This window comes from Nycticebus coucang, chromosome 11, assembly GCF_027406575.1.
Source record: "Nycticebus coucang isolate mNycCou1 chromosome 11, mNycCou1.pri, whole genome shotgun sequence".
Classification (NCBI taxonomy): Eukaryota; Metazoa; Chordata; class Mammalia; order Primates; family Lorisidae; genus Nycticebus; species Nycticebus coucang.
The window spans coordinates 63989929-64000032 of NC_069790.1; the positions used below are offsets into that span (position 1 = coordinate 63989929).

The 10104-nt window shown below is 40.1% G+C and overlaps 1 protein-coding gene across 4 annotated transcripts in view; it reads left to right on the forward strand.

Moving 5' to 3' along the window:
* The window catches only part of ABCB1 (ATP binding cassette subfamily B member 1), a 206351-nt gene extending 197314 nt beyond the window's left edge, over positions 1–9037 (forward strand). For all 4 annotated transcript variants that reach the window (XM_053609089.1, XM_053609086.1, XM_053609088.1 and 1 more), the window contains 3 exons: positions 3462–3668; positions 6693–6839; positions 7667–9037. In XM_053609089.1, the coding sequence (XP_053465064.1) occupies positions 3462–3668; positions 6693–6839; positions 7667–7873 (561 nt within the window). In that variant the 3' untranslated portion in view covers positions 7874–9037. The remainder of the gene's footprint in view (positions 1–3461; positions 3669–6692; positions 6840–7666) is intronic.
* The last annotated feature ends 1067 nt before the right edge of the window (positions 9038–10104 follow it).

Below are 10104 nucleotides of genomic sequence, written 5' to 3' on the forward strand. Positions count from 1 at the left end.
ACCGCAGCCAGACTTCTTAGCAGAAGTGTCCGCAGTAAAGAAAATGGACCAAGTTTAGTATGAATATCAATTGGTAACCCTGAATAACTTAAAAATGAGTCTGTGGATTTGAACATAAGAATTGAAGAAAGGATTTGTCCCTGAGGACCACCCTAAAGCCAGGAAATTCTCATGACCCGTCGGTGGACCATGAGAAACTTGGAACTGGGGTGGTGGTTCTCAGACTTTGGCTGAGAGAGCTAATTAAGAACACAGCCACCCTGGGTTATTCTAGTTGGCTGGGGCCTGGCCTGCCTTTTAGTTGTACAATTTTCCCAGGTGATTCTAATGCTATCCATCATTTAAGAAGCACTGAACCAGTAAATTTGAAGGAAGGTTTAGATTAAATTGTGGAGAATCTTAGAAGATTAAGCTACAGAATTGTGAAGAGGGGAGAATTCAAGTTTGGTGGGACCTGAAGGTTATATGAAGTTTTGAATGTAAACGAGATACAAACATGAGTATTTATTTCAAATTAAAAAAAAAATCACAACAAAATTCTGCAGTCTTAAAGATTCTGGTCCCTTTCCTGGGTTAGGCAGTTTATTATCAGTGCGTACACAGAGAGCTTCCTGGCTGGCGCCTTGCCTCCCTCTCACCCCAAACACTGTTTACTGTAAATTTCAGAATTTACATGTAATTGAGTGCACTGGAAATTTACCCTTTATTAGCTTCACTGTTAAATTGCCTCCAGTTTGAGACTTCCCTGGACCTTTCCTCTCCACACTGTTTGGTCCATCCCATATACCACAGGCAGAACCCTCTACCCCTTTTGTCCTTATCTGATACCTGGGCCAAGTTGGGGGCACTTTCCTAATAAGGGACAACAGAAAATATCCTTCAGTTATAAGATACTTGTGTTACTAAAACCCAACCTGCAGTGTTGAGATTCAATCCTGCTTCCCCCAATTTACTTACTGTGTGACTTGGTATAAATCACCCAACTTGACTCATTTCCTCACTTGTAATATGGTGATTAAAATCACGGTGACTTCATAAGACTAAATAAGAGAATGTGTATGCATACTTATCACAGAACCTACAGTATCATAATGCTTGATCTTTTAAAAATTATTTCAGAGTTAATACACATTGAAAAATACATATTCAACATTTGATTGTTTGTGCTAATGAAAGTGATCAGTTTCACAATCTATAATGAAGATAGCTAGTCATTTTTATTTGACTTTAAATTATTTCTTACCAATATGTTTACGTTCCTAGTTATGTTTTCATTTAGGCCAGGATTTTTTGAACAGTTTTTATTTAATATAAGTTCCCCAGAGTTCCTTGGTCTTCCCTCAGACCATTACCGTGTCTCAGCCAAAGAACCTATGCTTTGATCTGTTTTACATTCTAGGATTCTAAACTGTTTTCCTTAAAGAAAAGCTTCTTTAGCTGACATAGATTTTAAATAATTTCCAATTCTGGTGTACTGTGTGGAGATGAAGAAGCCCAAGAGTGTTACCATATTCAGTGTTGCAACGGAACTCATTAAGACTTGCTGAGATCATTCAGATGTGCCTGTTATTATGGTAGTTAGTGCTGGTGTCAGTTTTCCTCCCAGGGGGTTAAACCTAGGAAAAAAAAAAAAAGCCAAAAAACAAAACCCTCTTCCTTTCCTCAAATTTACATTTCTCAAGTACAGAGCTCCATCTAACAAGAGCTGCTGTTTAGCCACATCCTTGCTTGTTTTTTACTCCCTCTCTCCACCTTCTGCTCTCCCCCTTCATTTATTAGCACTGAAAGGAAGCAGCCTGGAGCATAGATGCTCCGAATAGTCTCCATGGCAACTGGGTTTGTTACTAATCAGGTTATAGCAGTGCTTTTCATCCCTGCACCCGCCAGCTTCACAAGCAGAAGCTATGTTCCTGCAGCAAACATGGTACCTCACCCCTGGCCAGCTGTCTCCTGGAGCTTCCCAGTCAGGCACATGGGGTGAAGAAACTATGTATGGCTCAGTACCTACTCATCACCGCTATTAGGAAAGCTCAAATCTGAGTCACTGGTGTCTTCCTCAAAGAGGATGAACCGCTCTCTTACTTGAATACCAGAAAATTACCTTGCAAAACAGATCTATTAGGCAGACATAACTGCATTCGCGTAAGGCTGTAAGGGGGCCTCCTAAGGCTTTTGCAGGATAAACTGGGGAACCAGATCACAGAGAAAGGGAAGCTGTGTGTTCCTACACCTTTGGCTCAGTACTGAATATGTCCATCCATCCTTTCATACACCTGTCCACCTGTCCATCCCCTGTAGTTCCAATACATCACATACACAGAATTACAACTTACTCTGTGCCTGGCACTGTGCTAAGGGGGGTCCATACATGATATTTAATCCTTAATTCTGTGAGTTTAGAAGTTATCATCATTTCTATTTTGTTCACAAGGAAACCAAGAAAAATTAATTCATTTTCTCAAGATCAGCAATGAGAGACGAGTAGCTGCTCTCCCACACTGACTTCTGTTTCTTTGCCATTGTCTCTGATTCCTCAAACTCAGGTCAGATCAGAAACCTGATCTATAAACCTGTAATGTGGTTGTAGTTGTTATTTATTTCCACTCCAATTTGGCCACCTTTCCTCTGAAAAACTGAGATATGAGGTAAAGATGTCAGGATACATCCCAGAAATATAAATTAATAATATAAATATTATTAATATTTAAATATAAATATTAATAATATATTATTAAATATAAAGCATTATATTATTAATAGTTTCCTGTGGCAGCTATAACTAATTACCACAAACTTAGAGTCTTACCACAACACAAAGTTATTATCTTATACTTCTGGAGGTCAGAAGTTCAAAGTTGGTCTCATGAGGCTAAAAATCAAGGGTCACACAGCAGGGCTGTGTTCCTTCTGGAGGCTCCGAGGAACAATCTATTTTCTTCCCTTTTCTAGCTCGCAACCCCTTCCTCCATCTTCAAAGCCAGCAATGACTGGGCATGTCTTTCTCGGATACTCGTTCTCTGGCCTCTCTCTTCCATAGTTAAGAATCCTGAAGATTACATTAGTTCCAACAAGATAATCCAGGATAATCTTCTTATTTCAAGGTCAGCTGATCAGCAGTGTTACTTCTATCTGCTACCTCAATCCCTCCTTCCACGTAACATACTCACAAGTCCCAGGGATTAGGACATAAATACGTTGGAGGAGGAGAGGGTATTATTCTGTCTAGGTAGTACACGCACATATCAGAAACCAGGGTGGGTTAAAACATAAGAAACACGACAGGTCCTCAAAGCATATAATTGTGGCCTCATTGGAAGAAATTTGACATCTAAATTTTGAAAGAAACATTTCCTTGATCTCATAGTTAACTTGTTAGTTTTATCATATGAAATAACAATGTTAACTTTGCTAAATTCAAAATATGCTAGTCCTAAAGTTGATCTGTGAACTCTTATTTTCAGCTAATTGATAACAAAGAAATAAAGCAAATGAATGTGCAGTGGGTCCGAGCACACATGGGCATTGTATCCCAGGAGCCCATCCTGTTTGACTGCAGCATTGGCGAGAACATCGCCTATGGGGACAACAGCCGGGTGGTGTCACAGGAAGAGATCGTGAAGGCGGCCAAGGAGGCCAACATACACCAGTTCATCGATTCACTGCCTGATGTAAGTCTCTCTCCAGTTACAGGTTCAGGAGCACAAGGAAGAATCCCTGGCTTATAGTTTGACTTCTAAAGGGCTTGTTTCCAAGAGGAAAAGAAATACACCCACACCTGTAAATGAGCATCTGGCCACACTTCCTATCCCAGTTAGATGTTACGTTCGCCCAATCACCTGACTCTCCTTGTGAGGAAAGGATGAAAGTGTTAGACCAATTCAAGTTTAGGAGGGGGGAACTTTGCAGGGTTAGGAGAACTGGAACAATTCTCTAGATCCAAAGATTTTAGGCTGGAGTCACAGGAAGTTCACCTCCTTCAGCCCTGGGGATGAGTATATCTAGGAGGTCTTTCCATCCAAACCCAAATGCATTTGAGCAGTGTCTATGTCTCCACCTGCGGATGTGCTCTTTCTGGGCCTGATGAGAAAGCAGGTGTAATCATCCTTTCCAGTTGCTATCCCATTTCTCACCCATCTGCCTTCCTGCGGCTTCTCCTAGCCAAGCCTTAAACCTCACCCTGCCAAGTCAGGCCAGGCCAGGGAGCTGGATTCATGCCAAAAAGAGGGCTGAGCCACAGGGGTGGCCATGGCATCATGTAACCTCCCCATCTTTGTACATTTCATGGACCCCAGGCTTTGTTTATGGGGATGATTGTTGAAATCTTCCTTTGGGCTTCCAGGGTTATTATCCTATAGGTGTCTTCTGAACTCCACCTTAAAGTTAGATAGCAGAATCTCACCCTCTCTTAAGTCCTTTTAGGTCCTACATTTTAAAGTGCTTCTCAGGTAGCTACTCTACCCCTTCAATTATTCCTAGTTATGCACTTCATAGGAAGGAAGTGTGCCCTAAAACATAAAGCTCAGTAACCTCAAACCGGCATGGGGAAGTAATCTCAGGAGCAGGATGGAATACCAGGTGGCTCTAATTCTTCCCCAAGATTTCCCTTTTCTTCAGGCTGTTCTTCAGGTAACTGCTGACACCAATCTCATTAGGCCCAAGAAGGAGGCCTTGTCCCCACCTATCCCTTAACAATCTAGGTCAATGGTTCCCAATTCCTAGACTGTGGACCATACCAGCACTGGTCCATGGCCTATGAGGAACCAGGACACATAGCAGAAGGTCAGCAATGGGCAGGCAAGTGAGGGAAACATCTGTATTTACAGCCACTGCCCGTTGCTTACATCACTGCTTGAACTCCGCCCCCTGTCAGATAACTGGCAGCCTTCTCACAGGAGGGCAAACCCTACTGTAAACTACACATGTGAGGCATCTCGGTTGTGTGCTCCTGGTGAGAATCTAAAGCCTGATGATCTGAGATGGAAATGTAATGCACTTAAATCATCCCCAAACCATCACTCCCTTCCCCCGGTCTGTGAAAGAATTGTCTTCCATGAAACTGGTCCCTGGTGCCAGAAAGTTTGGGGACTGATGCTCTAGGCCAACTGTGGATAATTTATCCTTCTCAATGTTCATTTAAACACAAAGCTCAGTCCTTTTTACTTATGAGAGGTCAGTGATTCTCAAGTGTGGGCATGGATCAGCATCACCTGGGAACTTGTTAGAAATACAGATTTTGGGGGGCCCCCCAACCCAGACCTGGCGAATGAGAAACTTTAGAGGTAGAGTCCAGCAACTTGCATTTTAATAACCCAGAAGATACCAATGAAGGCTAAATTTGGAGAGGCCCTGGGCTAGTGGTTAACAAAACACAGACACAGAAAGTAACAATTGTCTACTGTGTTAAATATATGTTGCCCCTCTGGCATTTGTCTACCGCAAGGACCCCACTTTTCTGTGTTCCTGGTCACTATGTGTCACACAGAGAACACTTGTAGACCATGATTCTCTTCCTCGGTGTCCAGACCAGGAGAGAGAAACCAAAACCTTGTAAGTCTATTATCTGTCTAATGATCCGCTTCTTCTCCCTAGTGATTAATACATGGTATTTACCTTACCCAGCAGACAGCTGGTTTTGTTACCTGTGGGAAGAAGGTAACATACAATGCTGCCTTTTACTGCATCCACAGGATTAATACCTTTTCAGTGCCATCTGGTAACCCCTACACGGTGCCCCTGCCTTCTGAGGCAGCCACAGCTCCAGGGTACAGCTGGTCCCCAAGCATCTGACAAAATCTCATCTGGGGTCTTCCCAGTTCATCAATAGCTCGATATCCCAGGCTGAGTGTCGTAGAACTGGGTGGCCAGACACAGTAAATAAAAATAGGCAACGCTGTATAGAACATGAATTTTATAGCCAAACTCTGGGGCGTTGGAATCAAAATTCACAGTTTAACTAAAATTTCAGCCTGGCAAGGGCCTGAAAATAATAATCCAGTGTCATTTTATAGGTTACACATGCTTCCATATCCCAATTCTGCCCTTCTTTACATACCCTTTAACTCTTGTCCCCAATGTCGTATTAAGTAGTTAGTGACAGTTATCTACTCTGGGGAACAACAATATGTCAAGAATATTAGAACTCCAAAAGCAAAAGAAGGATATTTTAGTTTTTAAGAGTTAGATATCAAAATAGAATTCCTTAGCATTCATTAAAGTTAAGTGTTGGAGATAATTTCATACTGTCACCAAAAGACTAACGTTCTGAGAATCGCTTTCCTCACTTTAATGCAGAGAGCGTCACCTGCTGGTTATAAATAAGATGAGCTTCAATTATTTTATTATGAATAGCCTGTTCAAATCAAATTTCCTTTCTGCTATAATCTTTGTCCCAAATATAATGAAATCAGAAGATGGAAGATACTAACATAGCCACAGAGTTCTTCCTAAGAAATATTCTGGATTGTTCATATTAAAACATATCGTCTTAAAGCCTAAATATCTATTTTCAAAAGAGAGCTCAAACATGCCATATAGAGCAATTTTTGTTCTAGATTTAACCCTCTATGAACCCATTAGCTTCTGAACCTAGATTTTTGGTGTATAGGAAGAATTCATCTTATTTTCTGTACGCAAACTATTTGTTAGAATTTTACTATCCATTCTACTTTCATAATAACAAAATCCATTTACAGAAATATAACACCAGAGTAGGAGACAAAGGAACTCAGCTCTCTGGTGGGCAAAAACAACGCATTGCCATAGCTCGTGCCCTCGTCAGGCAGCCTCATATTTTGCTTTTGGATGAAGCTACATCAGCTCTGGATACAGAAAGTGAAAAGGTAAGAATTTAAATTGGACTCATTCATACTTGCATCAGTCATCCTGAAAAGGTTTAAATATGTGTTTTTATCTTCCATAGTATGCAACAAAAACAGGCCAGATTGTTCATTGCTATTTATGTCACCTTTCAGTGGAATTTAAACACTCTCTAGCTGTTACTCGGGACAGCTAAGATGACACAGGCAGATTAGTCTTACAGCACATATGCCCCAAAGCCAGCCCTGGATCACTTGCGTGGACCTGAGAAGCTGCATTCAGGAGGCTTATTTTCCATTTCTACTGGCAATATCTCCTCGGCAGCTATATAAAAAAATTAGCGGGTAAGACAGGTCAAAAACTGGCTGTCCCTTGAGAAGTATATTAGCAATCATTTTCAATTTGAGTGAAAGTTAAGAATTCAAATATCTGAAAGACAGACTGATTATGAGATGTTCCCTATCACAAAAATAACTAAAATTAAAGGAATCCACATTTGGCCTTTGCTCAGGCTTCCTCCATTTGCTATGGAGACAGATTTGAGGTCTGCTTTCAAGAATGTTGTGTGGCTAGACACATTAGTAAATGCTTTTTAAATGATTTGATGGGCTGTATTTACTGCCTTAACTTTAAGAAATAGATAACTCCTCCCTCAGAACTCATCCAAACTGGGGTTCAGTTATCTTCTGATATGACATATCCTTGAATATCTAAAATCTGTGATAGTTCACTGACACCACTGTTAAAGAAGGACAGATTTCTAGGAGAATTAATATGGGACCTTTTGTGGAGGAAATATTAAAGGGAAAGGACTGTTATTATTGGAATTAATTTATGTGACATGGAACAGGTTGTCCAAGAAGCCCTGGACAAAGCCAGAGAAGGCCGCACCTGCATTGTGATCGCTCACCGCCTGTCCACCATCCAGAATGCAGACCTGATAGTGGTGTTTCAGAATGGCAAAGTGAAGGAGCACGGCACACATCAACAGCTACTGGCCCAGAAAGGCATCTATTTTTCAATGGTCAGTGTCCAGGCTGGAGCAAAGCGCCAGTGAACTGTGACTGTATGAGACGTTAAATATTTTTTAATATTTGTGTTTAAATATAGCATTTAATCAAAGTTTAAAAAGCAAGCAGCCATGGGATGATGAAGAGTTACATGTTTAACATTTCCTGCCACAATAGAAGATCATTTCATCAAGTTCATTGTCTTCAGAGACTTCATAATTAAAGGAACAGAAAGAGAAACATCATCGAATGGGAGGACATAATGGTTTTAATTGTATTTTAAAAAGAATTTAAAGTAGACTTTTTAAATAAAGTGTGCAATTTTGTTTATACTTTTTCACTTGGACTGTAACCGGCTTGCTAAAAGAGCATAGTAATAGCAAAAAGTATTGAAATATTTGCATAAAGTATCTATAATAAAACTAAACTTTCATGTGACCACAGTCATCTTGTCCAAAATGCCTGTGAATATGTTTTCTTCCAATTGAAATATTGTAGAGAATTTCTGATTTAAAAAAATATTTCTTTAAAACATCTATTCATTATTGTGGGAATGGTTAATCAGTTTAAAGTCTATTCTATATGTCTTTTCACGTTGGGTTTTATAGAACCATCTGGCATCATTCTTCTTGGACTTGACTTGCTGAGTCTTACATCTCCACATGATGATGGCTCTCAAACCCATCAGGTATATCAATACAAGATTTTGAGAGGTGGAGTGAGATGCAATTATGAAGTATTTATTACTCAGATGTACATGAAATATTGTGTACTGCTCTTACTAGGGCTTTTCAAGGATTTTAATATTTTTGTACTTTTAAAGAATACAATTACTCTTTTTCTTGTCATGATATGAATCACTTTCTCTAGAATTGGTCTCTTCCAAAGTTGATCCTTCTGATTTACAGATGTTTAAAATGTGCCATGGGTTTAATACATTGTGATGCAAACTTGATGAAAAACGAAAAGAAGAAAATATCACAAGGACTGATACTCTGAGTAGAAATTTTTAAAATTAGCCATTATAAGCAAGGTTGAAAGTCACAAGCTGGGGTACCATATTTATTATAAACAGTTGCTATATTTAATATATAAAGAACTTCTAAAAAGGAAAATAAAAGTCCCCTCCAAGAGTAAATGGGCAAAGGAAATGATCAGATAATTCCCAAAGAAAAAAGTGAATGAGAAAAATGTACAATTTCAATAATCAAAGGATACAGATTAAAGCAAAATACCCCTTTTTTGCTTAGTAACTTGATGATGAATTTTTTTTAAATGTGTCATGTAATCACTCATCATTGTACATTTCGTGGACTCCAGGCTTTATTTATGGGGATGATTGCTGAAATTGCCCCTGGGCTTCCTGGGATATTATCCTATAGGTGTCTTCTGAGCTCCCCCTAAAAGTTAGATAGCAGAATCTCACCTTCTCATAAGTCCTATTAGGTCCTATATTTTGAAGTGCTTCTCGGCCTAGCTAATCTGCCCCTCCAATTATCACCAGTTATGCTCTTCATTGCAAGGAAGTACACCCTAAAACATAAAGCTCAGTAACCTTCAAGTGGCAGAGAGGGAAATCTCAGGGAGCGGGATGGTAATACCAGGTTTGGGAGGACAGACATCCAAATTATAGCATAAGAGAAGGAGGAGTCTTTCAGTTTAAGAAACATGTTCTTTGGGGACACAATTAAGAGACAAATAGACAAATACAATAGTAAAGCTATAAGACTGTGATTAGATATACCAGGGGCAGCACATTGGGAGGCTAAGGCAAGAGGATTGCTTGAGGCCACGAATTTGAAACCTGCCTGAGTAACATAGTGAGACTCTGTCTCCATGAATTTTTTTTTTTTTTAATTAGCCAGGTGTGGTGGCACACACCTATAGTCCCAGCTACTCAGGAGACTGAGATGGGAGGATCACTGGTGCCCAGGGGTCATAGGTTGCAGTAAACTTTGATGATGCCACTGCACACTACCCCAGGAAATCGAGTGAAACTCTGCCTCAAAAAAGAAAAAAAAAAAAAACAGACTGTAATTAAATACCAAGTTGTGTAACATGTCATAGATGATATTTAAAAGCATGGGAGCAGGAGTTAGCATAGTGCGGAGGCTGGTCTGGTACGCAGGGCCTGTGTTGATGTTTGTCATTCTGTGTTTTGTAGTCGTCTGTGTATGGTCATTTCCTCCGCCCTCTGAGGGCTGGGCAGCACCACATTTACATTTGTACTTCCCAAAGCCTGCAAACAGTGTCTTACACATACTAGGTAGTCACTAAA